The following is a 15,334-nucleotide window of genomic DNA, read 5'->3' on the forward strand; positions in this document are numbered from 1 at the left end:
AGAGTTCCTTTGAATACGATGTTCCGCTTATCCTTGAGGAAGAGTTCTTCAAATTCCAGTGCTGTTCTTTGGGGTTTTTGTGTTTAATGAAGATTAACTTAAAATCATTTTTCAATAACATTGATATCAGTGAAAACAAAGCCATCATGCCTTCGCGAATTATGAAAGATTCGCGAAACATATAAGGCTTGCAACCGAGAAGCGACAAACGTCTAGTAAGAATGCGTATTGCTTCAAATTGAACGGCTAGAATATTAGTTATTAAACGAAGACACAGTTAGACTGTCTGGATATATATATATATATGTTTGTACCATTACCTCATCTTTAGTAGCATTATTATGAGAGCTATAGGAAGTTGTAAGAGCCAAACACCTATTATAATTAATGCAATGTACAGTTCGGTCATAGCAGTCTTGTGTGCAAGAGATAGAATTTCTAACACACCTTCACGCATATCCTGTATGAGTTCTTTAACAAGTTTATTAACAGAACTTGAAGGGTTTTGTACCTGATAATTTAATGAGTTTTCAATTTCTGTAACATTGACTTTGGGAAGGTCAATCTGCGCCTTTTCATGAATCCATGTCATAGCCTTTTCTATGGTACTGAGTTTGTTTTCAATGACGCACCACACGACCGTTTTCATTGGTTTGTAAAATAATGTCCCATTGAAATAATCCGCTAAGGTATTGTCAATTTCTGTGATTAATGTGTTTATCGTGGTATTAACGGACTCTGTGGCATCTTCAACCCATCCAAACACTTGTGTGTTTATATTTCTTTCTGTAGAATTGATGTAAGAGTTGATTTGTTGACCCCAGATATCCATATCCTTGGAAAAGTAATCGTTTGTGCTTGTATTTGTGTATGTGTAACTGATGGATGTGCCCTTCACTTTATGTTCCATATATTGGATTAAAGCTAACTGCATTCCACAAACTATCAATGCAAGTAGACCTATTCCGAGTACCATCAACGCACGCTCAGACGAAATATATGCGACAAACCATTGTATTTTCTCTCTTGTCTTACCCTTATACTTTCTATTACCCAATGTTATTAAAAACGTGAAGGCACCAGCTACTCTAGTTTGCCATCTATGGAATGCTTCTTGATAGCTTGATATAACATCATATGGCTCTTCTCTCACAGATTTTAAAGTTGTTGAGTCAGAATAATCATCATCGGTTGTAGTGAAAAAGTCTTGTTTGCTTATGTAAAGTTCTCTCATGGTAACAAGTCTTTTCCACAGCCTATATTCACTGAATGCTACTGGAAAAAGCGCAGCTACTGCACAGACTGCTAATATAATGATAAAGATAAGGGTCAAAGTATGGAGTGAAGCGACTGTATCACTATAAACTTCACGTATAAGTGGCTTATGTGCTGAACAAGTATTTGAACTATTGCTTACAGTTTCATCTAATGACGGTACAAATAAAAATGTTTGATTGCCTATAATTTTTGATACATTGGTGGACTCTATGTCATTTCTAACTGCTTCAAATGGGACAGAAAGCATTTCTTTTGTCAGATTTTTTACTTCTGCAAAGTTTGGTACATCGTTGGCCAATTCCTCCAGTTTAGTATTGATTGATGACGGGATGTATAAATTTCTTAAAGCTGAGATTGTCAAGTTAACATGTGCAATTGATTCCGAACCGTCGTCATCATCATCATCATCAGTGAACCAGGACTCTACCTCAGAAACAGCACTCAAAACTTTGTTTATAACTTCGGACGCATCTTCTAGGCCATCATCTAAATCATTAGCAATAGTTCCAACAGTAGTATTTACAAATGAAATTAGTTTTTCGGTGACATTAGTAGCAACTTCCACAGTACCATCCACAGCACTGACAATTAAGCACGCGTAAGTGCCCAGATAAATGTCAATAATAAAGTTCAGTATTTCTTCAGTGGCATAAACTAAAAGGGAAAGCGTCTCTAATGAAGCTTTGACCACTTCTTCCAGGGATTTATCTATAAGATAATTGCCCATGAGAGCAATATAATGGGGCGTATCCGTTTTGATGTTCGAATATAGTGAATCAATTGTATCACAGTTCGATAAAATGTAATTTTTTGACGCTGTCAATGAATGATCAAGTGATTTAGAGAAGAAGTACAACTTCAACATTGCTAACAGTAGCAATAGCGTATATTTATTCAACCATACCTGAGATAATCTTTCTCCCAATTTGAGATAATTAGTGAAAGTTGCCATTACAACAAATTTTCTGAAGCTCTTACACCTTTCATATGGCAGCAGTTATAAAAGTAACATCGCTGTTTCTTTGGCTTTATATGAAAATATCAAAGATTCATTCCATTTTAGACAGCAAAAGTGATTATGCTGGCTTCTGGGTGGCTAGTGAATAATATGTATTTTTGAAACGTATCTAAAACTCATTGAAAAGCGGCGATATCATAAATCGCATAGATTCGCTTTCTGAAAAGATGATGCAGTCAAAGTTTTGCATTTGTTTCACGATAGAAAAAGTATCGATTGCAAGTTCTTCTAATGTAGGTCATTTTGCATAGTTTTTAATGAATAAATATGATGTACACTACAAAAAAAAGGTATAGATCTTTATATATTTTACAGGACAAAAGAATTCTATAAGATATTCCATGCATCTTCAGCACCGTGACAGAACTTCGAACATGCCACAGAAGCGGATAATGGATAATTAGATAGACCCACTTTTTCGTCTACAAATTCATCAGCAAAATTATCCTTACCTCTAGCCATAGCACCAACGAAAACACATACACTTTCATCTGAATCTAATTTTTCGATGTAATCTTGGACACGGATCACTGGAGCATCAAACGACAGTGTAATCTTACGACATTTGGTTGGTAAATGGTCAGTTATAGGGTTTTTAATGACTTTCAAAAGCTTCTCTTCTGAGTTAACGGATCTGATAGATAGCTTATGTAATAATTGGACCATTAACCCAGAAAACCTTTTAAAAGTTCTAGGTATGCGGACGGTAGGGTTAACTTCGACAAGAACACCTCGACTCGTTTGAATGTACACCTGTAGCTTACCTGCTTTATTTATAGGAGAATCTAATAAAGTCAATAAACATTGGTGAGTAATATCTGGTCTCACTTCACTGATATCTCTGCCCATCTTCTTCAGAATACCTTGGTGATCGTCACAATTTAACAATGCATATTTGTCACCACCCGGCCCAGATGACGATATCTTGTAGGTTTCTAATGAAGCCATCGATAGAACGACAATTAATCTTTGTGTGACTTTATCTTTAGATGTCAAAACAGGTGGGGCCTGGGGAACCAAGGAGGCTGGAAGTGCCTTCTCTTCACCATTTCTCATGGCATCTCTAACTCTCGAATCCTCAACCATAGCTACTTGTGGATACTCCTTTCGATATTTTTGCGTATAAAGCTCCTTTCATTGCTAAACTTTTCAATCTCATCGCAATTTGAAAAACTTTTTTTCTTGATGAAGATAATCCGTCGCTTTGTACGTGATTAAGAGAAAGTGTAGTTGATGGTATTTACCGTCAAGTAATGATTGCAGTTGATTTAGCAACATCTTGAATACGACTCATCATTTTATTCTCAAGGTCAGTTATCGTTATTGGATCGTTTGTGGATTGAAAATCACACAGCTGTTAGGACCAATTTTAGATCGAGCTATTTTATAACGCGGAGATCGTGAAATTCAAAATAATATAATATACTTTATATCACGGGAAGGCATAAATAAGGATCCACCATTAGCTTATTTATTACCTTACATGCATCATCAGAACGCATTTCCATAGATATCTGAGTTTCACACGCTTAATGCTAAAATAGGGCTCCTCGAATATCCAAAATCTAGCAATAAGAATTTAAGACTACCAAGGCCAAAAGCATACAATGGACGATTTTTCATCCTCTGACGATGACGACTTGCTTCAGGAATTGATCAAGAGACCATCTAGATATACACAGGTATCCTCAACACAGACACAGGTTGCGCAGACTCAAGAACCCCTATGGCAGACTAATGCACAAAAAGGGAAAATCGATGGTCATAATACAAATCAAATAAAGTATGATGCCGCTGAAGCACAATTACTCAAGGCACAAGGTGAAGCTAGTATGCTTAGAGATAAAATTGCTCTCTTGAATGCTGAAAAAGAGAAAGATAGGTTGGTACAAGCAAATAACGTACATGAATTGAAGGCATCATTTCAACAGGACATCAATAAGCTAAGCTTATTGATCCAAAAATTGGAGGATAGAAAAAAATTTCTAGCAATTGAAAACAAAAGTTTATTGTCCAAGAAAATTCTGCCAGCCTCATCACCATCGACATCATCTCTCAAGAAGGATTCCTCGAGTTCATCAAGGTCTCCATTAGCCAAAAAGCGCAAAATTGAAAGTGATGATCTTCTGAAGAAACAGTTTGTTCCTTTGAACCCAAATAAAATAGTATCCGATGAAACATCGGATTTTTTTGATTCTATAGTATCTCACAGGATTGCTGGATCAGAATTGCCAACGATTGAGATATTAAATGTTATCAAATTTCAATACATAGATAGTTTTCACTTCAAAACTTTCCATATTTTAAAAGATGAATCCATAGGAAAATCAATAATCAACATGATATTAAGATGTAAAAAAAGCATGAGTCTCGACAGATGTATTGATACATTATTGGAAAATTTAGCTGTCTTAATCAAGGAAATTTCTTTCCACGCAAAAGAGTCAAAACTAACTGTACCGTTTTTAGTAGCTTTGATGCATCAAGTTATCACATTTAGGCCAAGTGCTGTCCCTAATTTAGCTTTAAAAGACCTTTTTCTGTTTATTTGTGATTTAATCAAGAGGTACCAACGTGTGCTTAAGCAATCATTACATAAATCGCCGTTTGATTTGGATTTCGAACCCCAAATTTTCCAATATAAATTCATTGAAAACCTAATTGTGTTCTACTCATTTGATGTTCTGGAAACATCAGTGAGGATTCTACAATCTCATCCAAATGTAGTTTTTTCCGATTTCTTAGACTCAGAAGTCCTTTCATCCTTCGAAGCAGTTTATAAATTGTCACTAACGATATCTTTTAAGCCTGTTTTGAATGTCATTTTCAATACTGTAGAAATTTTAAGCATCCTAGCGAATATATTGGTAACGTATGACAAGCAAAATGACGAGGATTTTTTGATTCCATCATCCTGGTGGAAAGATGTGATCACAAGACTCTATCATGTCCTTTCAAAGTCGATAATAAATGCAAATGTTTATGATTCTGATGATGTCAATATTCTTTCAAATAATAAATTTAATGATATTTACAGCTTGTGTAGGAATACAGGAGAAAATCGTCTTGGTAACTTGGTGTCGAAACTGGTCCACAAAGATAAGCTTCAAGGTATTCCAAGAGTAATATCTAAGGATGACATTCCATCTTTAGAAAGCGACAAAGTAAATTTTCAATTTGAAAGGTGGGCCTTTCATTTGAAAAGCCTGATTCTCAATGTCTTTGAAAATATAATAATGATATATCCAAATGATAACAATACTGGCAGAGGAGAAATGTTCGTGAATTTATCTACATTGATTTCAAAAGAACAAGAGGCAATGATCAATAGAGGTATTGGACAGGATTCTCCTAATTTAGCAATCAAGGTGAGATTTATTGAGAATATTCTTGCCATCATCTATCAACTTTGGATACAAAGTTCTGCACAAATATCGCAAGAACAAATGAAAGAAACTAAGCATAAACTAGCTATGGCGTTGTGGAGGATTATCGTCTCTCAACAAGATGGCCACTCAAAAAATATGCTAGAGCTGAAAGACCATTGTCATTTAGTTGAAAAATTCCATAACTTAAGTTTACTTGAGCAAGTTTCATATTACGATGATGCTTTAGAAACAACTCCTGAATATGTCGCCCAAGAACTTCGTGACGAGTTGAAAAACCGGTCTTTGGGTGTTATGCAAGTTAAGTATGGCGATGTCTATCAAGAAATGGCTAAAAATATACTAGAGTCTGAGTTGGGTAGTTTTGCATCCATGGAAGAATCTGATTCGTTGTACATGGCAATGGGCCTCTAGATTTGAAACATCCCGTGTAAAATTCATATAGAAGCATCACATGCCATGTCCTATAGGCAAATTTTTATTTAAGAAGGCTGAACTGCATTTACACCTCAAATATATAAAATCTCAGCTTTTCTCAATAAAAGTACCTTGTTTCTGAAAATATAATAAGCATTCTTTCACGAAGGACTTTCAAAGAACATGAGTAATAATCACTAGTTGACAGTATATTACTCTTTACGCTGTGTAGGCATTGCATTTGAAACTCACGAACTGATGTACTTGATGCCATATCGCTAATTACTCTGAAGTTCTTCCACCTTTTTCTTTGGCGACTTAAAGTGCATCGTCACTTGTCGTACGTAACCGGGCAGAAAGTTTTCGCTGTAAATGACGCGTGAAGTTCCGTTATAAAACGCGTAAAGTTTTGTTGGCCCTCTCAAACATGTCGTTTCTTTTTTTACCTGCGAGAGTTAAAAGATGCTTCATCTTCTTCTTGTAGTCGATTCGAGGATTCTCTATACTGAAGTAGGTTACCTTTCACAATTCTTCTTTTGGCATCGAAGAAGTGAATGTTTCCATACATCATTTATCTTCTTATATTGTTTGTTGTCAAAGAAAATACATTTTGAGAAGTAACCATCATGGCACATCAATTCCCACCATCATCTCCAGCAGCATTTAGAACCTCGAATAGGGACTTGATAGACGTCGATGTAGGGAATTATCCTTCACAATTATCTTCAGAGGATTACTTACTAGAGAAATCAAGGGCACATTATTTGACTGAGCATCCTAACTCTGTATTTAAGCACTCACAAAATAATAATTATCCAAGTCCAGGCCCTTCCTCTAGTATGCATATTCCTTCTTCACCAATTAAAAATGCCAACAATAGCAAGCTGAAAGCGCCATCCGTAGTAAAAAAGTTGTCCAACTCAAGTACTTACATTGAATTAGATCCATACAATACTTCACGTCTGACGATAGGGCGTAAACGTTCCGTTTGTGATATCATTTTACCCAGTAAGAAGAATATTTCTAGGCAGCATGCTTTCATAACATACATACATGAGACTAATAAAGTTATTTTAGAGTGTAACGGTACCAATGGAATAATTATTAAATTACCCACTGGGATAGATTTCTATTTGATAAAACCAGATGATACCAAGCCAGTTTTCGAGTTGGTTTCCAAAGAAAACAGCTTTTCTTCTATAGTGCAGAAATTCTCTAGTGAACAAAATAAATTACTAATTAAGAGTCGAAACCTAACTTCTTTCGCCCTTTTGAAAGGTGAAAAGGTCCTGATGCCATTTATTAAAGAAACTATCATTGACTTCAGGCAGGTTCAGATAATTCTCAAGCTCCAAAATATTGAAACAGATTTTTACTCGAATACTTCAAGAAACCTTTGCCATGATGATAATGCGACCGAAACTGATGCCGAAATGACATTTTTAAATGCAAAAAGTGATGATTTTCATTCCGTTGCATTGACACCTTCGAAAAGGTTGATTCCCGTCGTACATTCACCATCGACAGAGAAGAATGAAAGTTGTAGGTCGGAGCCCTCTTCCCCTGAAAGCGAAACTGATATAGTTGTAAACACAATGACTCCACGAACTTTCCCAAGTGGTGTTTTGCCTAATACACCAATAAAGATTAGGAAAGAGGGTATACGCTCGTCGAATTTTGAGACGCCTGTCAGATCACAAGACAAGATGGCGATAAAAGTGTCTCAATTCCCTAATTTGGATTTTACAAATAATTCCAATTGTATGACTATATACAGTTTATTGAAGAAAGGCGATACTATGAAATCAAATTCCTCGGTGAGATCGCCTTTTCAGGATTCAAAGACTGAGTGTAAAGAAATGAACAAAAAATGCCAGGCAAGTTCTCCCCCAGAAAGCAGTATCATAGCGAGCGTTGAAGCATTACAGTCCGATAATTGTGGAAACGTTACTAAAATGCATAACGCGTCTTGCAATAAATCTATTAAGGTCAATCGAGAATCGGAGCTTCCTCAAAAGATTGTGAAGCCAAAGAGGCAGCAAATTAAAAAAGGAATAAAAAAGAATATTGAGAGAAAAACGAATGAAGAAATTTTGCAACACATGGGAGATCGTGGAACTAACTGTGGTGAGCTCCAGCGCATTTTATCAAATTACTTAGCGTTTTCAACAATTCAACAAACACCATTATCTTTATTATGGAAAATCAATCCTGCCATTTCGAGCTTGAAAAGAGATGAACTACATGCTCTGTTAATGGCAGATAAATCAATTGGCATAATCAGACGCTATGGTAAGGATGCTGCGAACAAACCTTTGGAGGAAGAATACTATTATGATATAGAAAATGACCGTGATAAAGATAGAAGAGATCTACTAATATCTTTGAAGGGAGGAAGAAATGGCATAAGATCTTGTAGGAAAACTCATAAACAATATTACTGGAAGAAACCAGCGAAATGACGCATGTTTTAGGTACGTAGATAAAAAAAATTGCTTCTCTATAGTTGGTAAATAAGTTATATACTTTGATGATTTATGATCTTTGGGAAGTCTTCACCTTTGAAAGCTAGTAAAGTTCGGTGTATAATTCACGATTTATTAAACTGATATAGGTCCTGGCAAAGAGTATGTAGTTGATACCTTTGGATGGAATATCCACTTCCAACAGACGTATATAACACTTAATCCTAGAGTAAAGCCAGATAGAACGTCATACCAATGGTGCCTATGATCAGTGATCCTAGAAATCATTACTATTAGGGCAAGGACAGGGCACCAAAGGTGTTTATAAAAACTGCCAGTAATGTACGTACACTGCCAGATGAACGCAAAGCCCAGACCACAACTAATGAAACTAGAGTGTCCGCTTGGCGTACTTTTCAAACCTTCATAAAGAATTGCTTTATCGCTCTGTTGACAACTTTGCAAGGTCAAAAAGGTGTCGTCATTTTCATTTAAATTAACATTTGCTGGTTGGCATCTCGCTATGAAGTCAGGGCGTGTGTTACCAATTAGCAACTTCAAAGCGTTTGTTATAGCACCATTAATTGCCAGTATCAAACCCAGACATAGTAAGCTTGTATGATAAAAATGAAATTCTTTTGATATCCACTCGGGTTTATAATGTAACCAGCCGCCATGAAGCTTACGTATAGCACTCTTGTTGACCACACAGTACCATGAAACAACCGCACTGCTTATTATAAGACTCAATAAAATACATTCCGTACCACTGACCACTTCGTCTTCGGTGTATGTTTTTGAGATGCTTGGATCATTTAGTCGAAACTTGATGTTTTTCCATCTTGGCACCAGCCCAAATTCTGAGTAGACAAAGAACAATGCGGCAAAAAGTAGTGTAATATACTGCACTAAGTACAATCTGCAATATGCTTGCAAAGCATTCGATAGCATCTTCGAGAACTGGTAGCGTACGAGCAACTTGAGCAAGGATGATCTATTTCTTTATTCGCTAGTTGTTGAATATTTAGCCTTTTTTTTCCGATGTCTAAAAATACGGATGCAATATGAAAATGACGTTTGTTCAGACTGACAGTTAAATATGACAGCAGCAACTATGTAAATATTTACTTGATTATACATTTGAATGGGGTTCTTAAAATATTATTTATTAAATTTAATTGGTACAATAGTACTGTTTGTTTGTTTTTAATTGCTAAATAATGTGTCTATCAATGTATGATAAATTTGAATGTGATGACTGTTTGAGTTTCTCTGATAACAGACATTGTTTGGCAGTGCATCGAACCAAATTCTTGTTTTAAAATATTTGAACAATTCTCGAGTTAGGGGACCAAACTCTTTTCTTTCCTTGGTATAATATCGCAGAATAACCTTTTGTGGACTGAATTGATACTCCACATCCATAATATTGAAGCCGATATAGCCAGGAATACCATTTTTCAAATATGTACGTTGGTTCACTTTTTCTAGTTTTTCATTTACTACATGTTGTGCTACTTCTTCATCCAGCTTTTTCTGTCTTAATTTTATAGTTATATCTTTGACGTTAGCAAAACTTAGTACTCTTTTTGGAGGCAGGACAAACTGGGTAAGGTTCAGGACATCGTAAAAACCCGGGAGCTTGTTTGTTTGTAGTTTTCTATCTTCCATTAAATCCTCGATAAATGAATAGCTAGGATGGTGGTTATCGTACGGATTTATAATAGCATCTGTACTAATTTTCTTAATCATGAAATGCATAAATAAAGCCAAATGAAAATCAACTTCTGGCTCCACTATTATCGCCATATCTTTACCACGGTCGCCTTCAATAATAGTAACATCGCCCCTACATAGTTGAAGATCTTGGTCTTCTACTCTCGATAATAGAACTAGTCTTCCTCTCTTTGTCGCAGCAAGGACAACACTGGCTCGTACACTTTCATTTGGTCTTTCACGCACATTGTTGCTTCTCTTATTAGAAATATAATGTACACCAGATAAATATGGGTTGCTGTCGCACTCTTTCAAGAATTGTACAAATTTTCGTATATTCATCTTCTTTGGAGAATCTTTTTCATTGGTAGTGTCATCTAAGATCAACTTTTTCAAATAATCCACAAAGCAAAATATATCCTCACTATAAAAATAATCCTGTCCATATTGCTGGTAAAGCAATCTTAATTGAATATTTGGGATGTTTCTACCATCTTTTTTAACAATAAAAGCTTTTCCATTGTGTGTATGATCAAACAGATATTGCACGTCCTGTGCAGCAGGTCTCAGATAATTTTGAATGTTTTGTTTTCCAGTGATTACAGTTGTTTTTATAGATTGGGTTTGGTTATCTTTATCCCTTTCTTGACTAAAAAGGCTGTTTCCTAAAGAATCGCTACAATTAAAATTGTGGCCAATGCCAAAATGTTGTGGAACATTCTCGAAAGGATTATAAAGCTTAACGCTGTCATGTTGGAACAAACTGTCAACTGATATGTCCGATGATTCTGAAAGATAATTATCCTCCTTGATGTCAGCGACAGGAAGACTTACTTCATCCGAACTTGAATTTATGGTTGGATCCAGCAAAGAGGATAAGTTGTTAGAACTTTTCGAAATCATATTGGACGCAGGCTGTCTTTTATTTTCAATGTATTCGTTTTGTTGACAAGACCCTGAGGAACGAAACGTCTGAGCAGTCATATTTGTGGATGACCTAAAGATAGGCAATATATTCAAACTATAGTCCGTCCAAATAGTATCTTTAAACGTTGTAACTGCAGTAGTGGTATTGTTAAATTGTATTTTTCTTTTAACCGCTGTATTAGGATTTGATAATTTGGATAAACTTTCTTTAGATTCTGTCGCTTTCGAGGAATCAGACGCAATTGAAAAATTATGGGTCCCTTCCTTGCCATTTAGACCTATAAAACTTTCATTTTCATGCATACATGATTTTAAACCTTTAGACAACCTGTGAAATCCACAAACAGAAACTGAGTAGTCGATACAAATATCATTTTTGCCATGTTGTAGGTCAACAAAGTTTGTCTCGAGTGGAGCATTAGTTTCGGAAAACAATAGCCTGTCATAATAATCTTGTAGTTCTACATCACTTTCCATGTGGTGCTCACACCCGTCTGACGATATAGAATCGATTGTCATTTGAAGAAAGATAGCGTCAGAAGTATTGTCTTTTTCGAGAACACGCTCTTAGGGTTATAATTCTGAACTGGCGGAGCATTCTTCATATTTCCAAAGTTGAAACATAATTTGGCTAAATAGCACATTTATATTAAAATAAATAGTAATATAATAACACATACAGCATTATTCCCACTTGTCAACCTCATCACTTCTTCAAAGTTAAATTCCTAATAATTCTTTTTTCCCTCGAAGGTTTTAATAGGCAATTATGTTCAGCCGAAGAAAAAAAAGCTTGGCGACAGTGTTCGAGCACGCGGGTTTTTAAGTGGCATTATTGTTGCACGAGTCGCCAGTATGCCATTATCAGGAAGGAAGATATTGATACAGTATACACAGTTATAGCGACCAGTTTCGTCAGAAATGTGTTCTTGTTTATCGCAGAAGTAGTCTGCATGGGGTTAGCATTATCAAGGGTATTAGTCTGAGTCATGTTGAACATAACACCTAATCCTTTCATCATGTGCCATTCGACGTGGCAATGAAGGACCCAGCACCCTTGCACTTGAGGTAGTATCCTAAGTACAGCAAATGAATTCCCAGGAATGTTGATACTGTCTCTTATTGTCGGTGTTTGCTTAGTATCATTCCAGAAATTTATGTCGCTATCATATTTTTCCCAAGCTGCACTATTTTTTTGGTCTTTGTTTAATGAACCTTCACCACCAGCTCCTATGGAAACAAGTTGAAAGTGATGTCCGTGTAAGTGCCAAGGATGACGCATGTGATCAATTGAGTTTATAACAATATCATGGCTTGTTTCTGGATCAATAGCAAGCTTTATAGGATCATTAAGGTATTCGTCGAACGTTTTATCATTTACCATATACATGCCAGTCCCATACTTTTTTAATATTATCGGATCAAGACGATATTTATAAGCAAGGTAGGTAGTCTTTGAGGGTTCCTTCAGTAGGGAGGATTTTATTGTTTTTTCATCCAGTTTGAACATTTCATTATGCAGAGGTATAAATTCATGCAACAATTCGTTTCTACTAAAGTTTGGTAGTTCTTTAATATTTATAATATCTTTATCACCCACATTTGACGATTTACCTCTATGATATTTTCGTGTAAAGTAATAGTTCTTGGTTATATATCCCATCATTTTATTGCATCCACTTATCAATCTGTACTGTTCTTGGCGCTCATTCAGCCGAATTATTATAGTATACCTCTGTCCCACTGCTATTGTTAAAGTATCCAGTATATAAGGTTTGATGATAACACCGTCTGTTTCTATGACGGTCATAGTATGATTTTCCATATGCAAGACTTGTGTGCCAGACATTCCAGTATTAATTACTCTTAATATTAGAAATTTTACTTTTTTATCAATTTTCGTCATTATATTTTCTTCTTGGCTACCATTTATCAGTGAGTCATCAATGCTGGGATCAGTAGTGCCTCTCCCTTTTGCCATAATTTTGGTGCGCATTATTTGCAAATTCCAATCGTTATAATAATCACTCAATGTAATAATATGTTCCAATATTTCAGAATTTGATAGTTTTCTATAGAGAGGATGTAGTTCTAAGAGGGTTCCAGAAGAAATATTATTTTTACTTTCCAAAGAAAGCATTGTTTGGTGTGACACATCTTCAAACAATTTGCATTTCACAATAAAAGCGCCTCTAAATCCGTCACCATATTGTATAGTACTATGTGAATGGTACCAAAATGTTCCACACACACCTAGAGGAATAGTGAAATTATACCAGAATGTTTCGTCGGGTCCTATTGGCGGTTGAGTGACGAAAGGAATTCCATCATTCTTGTTTTCTATTGGAACTAGCCCGTGAAAGTGTAACCCTGTAACGCAGTATTCCTTTAAAAATATATCATTTTCCATTTCAGCTACTTCATCGGCAGAACAGATGAAATTATGAACTGATAAATTGATTGTGTCGCCTGAGGAAACGGTGATTGTAGGTCCATACATTTCTAAATGGTCATTAATGGAGATTATTCTCCTCCCAAATTTACTGACAGTACTAGTTACTTCGAACTCAATAAGTTCTGACCTAGAGAAAGCTGAAGAAACTAGGAAAGAGAACATTGTAGTTAAAAAACCTATCAAGAAGAAGTCGTTGCGCCTTCTTAGATATCCAACCATGCCGTCTTGATAGTGTTTACCGGGAAGGTATAAGGAAAATGTAAATAAGCTGTATCGAAACGACTTCTGTTTTCAGTAGGTGGATTTATGTCTCAATTACTTTATGTCGACACTTCTTGCATTTAGTCTTTCGCAGGCCCATATCGAAAAAGAGTGACAGACGTCTTTGAGAATTAAGATAAAAAAAAATATTGGTTGCTAGGAGATTCGAACTCCTGCATCTTACGATACCTGAGTGTTCCCGAATTTTTACTCGGTTAAGAAACGAATTTCTTGAATCAGGCGCCTTAGACCGCTCGGCCAAACAACCGTTGTTTGTTGTTTTTTAGTAAAAAGCATATTAATATCTTAACTTTATTTTCTCTTCATACTTTACCTAAAATTTTGAGTATCTGAACGAATTTACTACTGCTATGATTATTCAGGATTTTTTATCAGGTATTATCTAGTAGCGCCGCCTCTGAGTGTTGGAACGAGAGTGTGATGGGTGTATAATACTATAGCATATGTTGGTAGACGAGAACAGTATGGATTGGTAAATGATAACAAAGAATATGGATATAACGGTTTACCATAACAAAGAGACTCACAACTTGTGTAACTATGCAGAACTTGTACAACATCTTACAAGTAATAAGTGAAAATTTCAATCATGCCGTCGACGAGAGTGTCACGAATCTATAAGGTATAAATGGACGCCATGTTACGTGAAGGAAGATCAGAGGATGATCCCTTTATATTATTTTCGTTAATAGGATTCATTTTTCTTTAAGGTCAGTCAAGTTAGTGAAGTAATTCTTATTAATCAGTGGTTATACCAAATGATGCACTGGTTATATATAAAATATAATCATAATATAAAATATATAAAGTGATACAAACTTTGATCAAACTTCAGTGTTCACCTGAGTATTTATACCTTTTCCAACACATTTTGATTCATGCCAATTATCATGTTCTAGATTTATGAGTCAATACGTTGTCATAATTATCGTACCATAATTATTGCATGATAATATGTATTCGTGTTTATCACGCCATATATGGTTCCTGTCAATACATTGTCGTGTTTATCACACCATAATTATTGTTCATATCTTCTCTAACATTCTAAATTTGTCATTCTAACTATCAAAACATTGAAATGTCAGTATATTGCCATTTCCAGCACCATGAAGTATCTAGAGAACATGTTTTCCCCTGTTATTAAAGACACCTTTCTATATAGAAAAAAGATAGGGCGAATATTGGCTTTTACCGTATAGTGTAATGCTGATTTCACATTTCATTTGTTTCGCTCATTACGACTAACTCTTAGATCGTACATATTATTAAAACGTCATCGATTAGCAGCACCCCAAGAAATGAAAGGGTGACTGTCGGCCGAAAACAGGGTAGTTCATCAGAGATTGTTCTGTGATAGTAAATCTTTGCATAATTTCGAAGCTTTCTC

At 35.6% G+C, this 15,334-nt stretch overlaps 7 protein-coding genes and 1 non-coding gene across 8 annotated transcripts; 2 read left to right on the forward strand and 6 right to left on the reverse strand.

Annotated features, from left to right (window-relative positions):
• Positions 1 to 316: 316 nt before the first annotated feature.
• On the reverse strand, positions 317 to 2,230 carry PRM1 (pheromone-regulated protein PRM1; the record flags this gene model as incomplete). Its single annotated transcript, XM_003957136.1, has 1 exon — positions 317 to 2,230. One exon carries the CDS (start codon positions 2,228 to 2,230, stop codon positions 317 to 319), a length of 1,914 nt encoding a protein of 637 aa, XP_003957185.1.
• A 393-nt stretch (positions 2,231 to 2,623) lies between these two features.
• Positions 2,624 to 3,382, reverse strand: EMG1 (18S rRNA pseudouridine methyltransferase; the record flags this gene model as incomplete). The annotated part of the gene is made up of 1 exon (XM_003957137.1): positions 2,624 to 3,382. The coding sequence occupies one exon, from the start codon at positions 3,380 to 3,382 to the stop codon at positions 2,624 to 2,626; it is 759 nt and encodes a 252-aa protein (XP_003957186.1).
• A 521-nt stretch (positions 3,383 to 3,903) lies between these two features.
• LCD1 (Lcd1p) lies at positions 3,904 to 6,096 on the forward strand (the record flags this gene model as incomplete). The annotated part of the gene is made up of 1 exon (XM_003957138.1): positions 3,904 to 6,096. One exon carries the CDS (start codon positions 3,904 to 3,906, stop codon positions 6,094 to 6,096), a length of 2,193 nt encoding a protein of 730 aa, XP_003957187.1.
• A 629-nt stretch (positions 6,097 to 6,725) lies between these two features.
• PLM2 (Plm2p) lies at positions 6,726 to 8,561 on the forward strand (the record flags this gene model as incomplete). The annotated part of the gene is made up of 1 exon (XM_003957139.1): positions 6,726 to 8,561. One exon carries the CDS (start codon positions 6,726 to 6,728, stop codon positions 8,559 to 8,561), a length of 1,836 nt encoding a protein of 611 aa, XP_003957188.1.
• A 138-nt stretch (positions 8,562 to 8,699) lies between these two features.
• Positions 8,700 to 9,515, reverse strand: LPP1 (phosphatidate phosphatase LPP1; the record flags this gene model as incomplete). The annotated part of the gene is made up of 1 exon (XM_003957140.1): positions 8,700 to 9,515. One exon carries the CDS (start codon positions 9,513 to 9,515, stop codon positions 8,700 to 8,702), a length of 816 nt encoding a protein of 271 aa, XP_003957189.1.
• A 255-nt stretch (positions 9,516 to 9,770) lies between these two features.
• On the reverse strand, positions 9,771 to 11,726 carry KAFR0D04070 (PSP1 family protein; the record flags this gene model as incomplete). Its single annotated transcript, XM_003957141.1, has 1 exon — positions 9,771 to 11,726. The coding sequence occupies one exon, from the start codon at positions 11,724 to 11,726 to the stop codon at positions 9,771 to 9,773; it is 1,956 nt and encodes a 651-aa protein (XP_003957190.1).
• Positions 11,727 to 12,039: 313 nt separating this feature from the next.
• GMC1 (putative oxidoreductase) lies at positions 12,040 to 13,881 on the reverse strand (the record flags this gene model as incomplete). The annotated part of the gene is made up of 1 exon (XM_003957142.1): positions 12,040 to 13,881. One exon carries the CDS (start codon positions 13,879 to 13,881, stop codon positions 12,040 to 12,042), a length of 1,842 nt encoding a protein of 613 aa, XP_003957191.1.
• A 192-nt stretch (positions 13,882 to 14,073) lies between these two features.
• Positions 14,074 to 14,191, reverse strand: KAFR0Dtrna7L. Its single transcript has 2 exons — positions 14,153 to 14,191; positions 14,074 to 14,118 (listed from the first exon to the last, which is right to left on the reverse strand). It is a non-coding gene; the product is annotated as a tRNA-Leu (tRNA).
• Between the last annotated feature and the right edge of the window lie 1,143 nt (positions 14,192 to 15,334).

This window comes from Kazachstania africana, chromosome 4 (genome assembly GCF_000304475.1).
Source record: "Kazachstania africana CBS 2517 chromosome 4, complete genome".
In the NCBI taxonomy this organism is placed as follows: domain Eukaryota; kingdom Fungi; phylum Ascomycota; class Saccharomycetes; order Saccharomycetales; family Saccharomycetaceae; genus Kazachstania; species Kazachstania africana.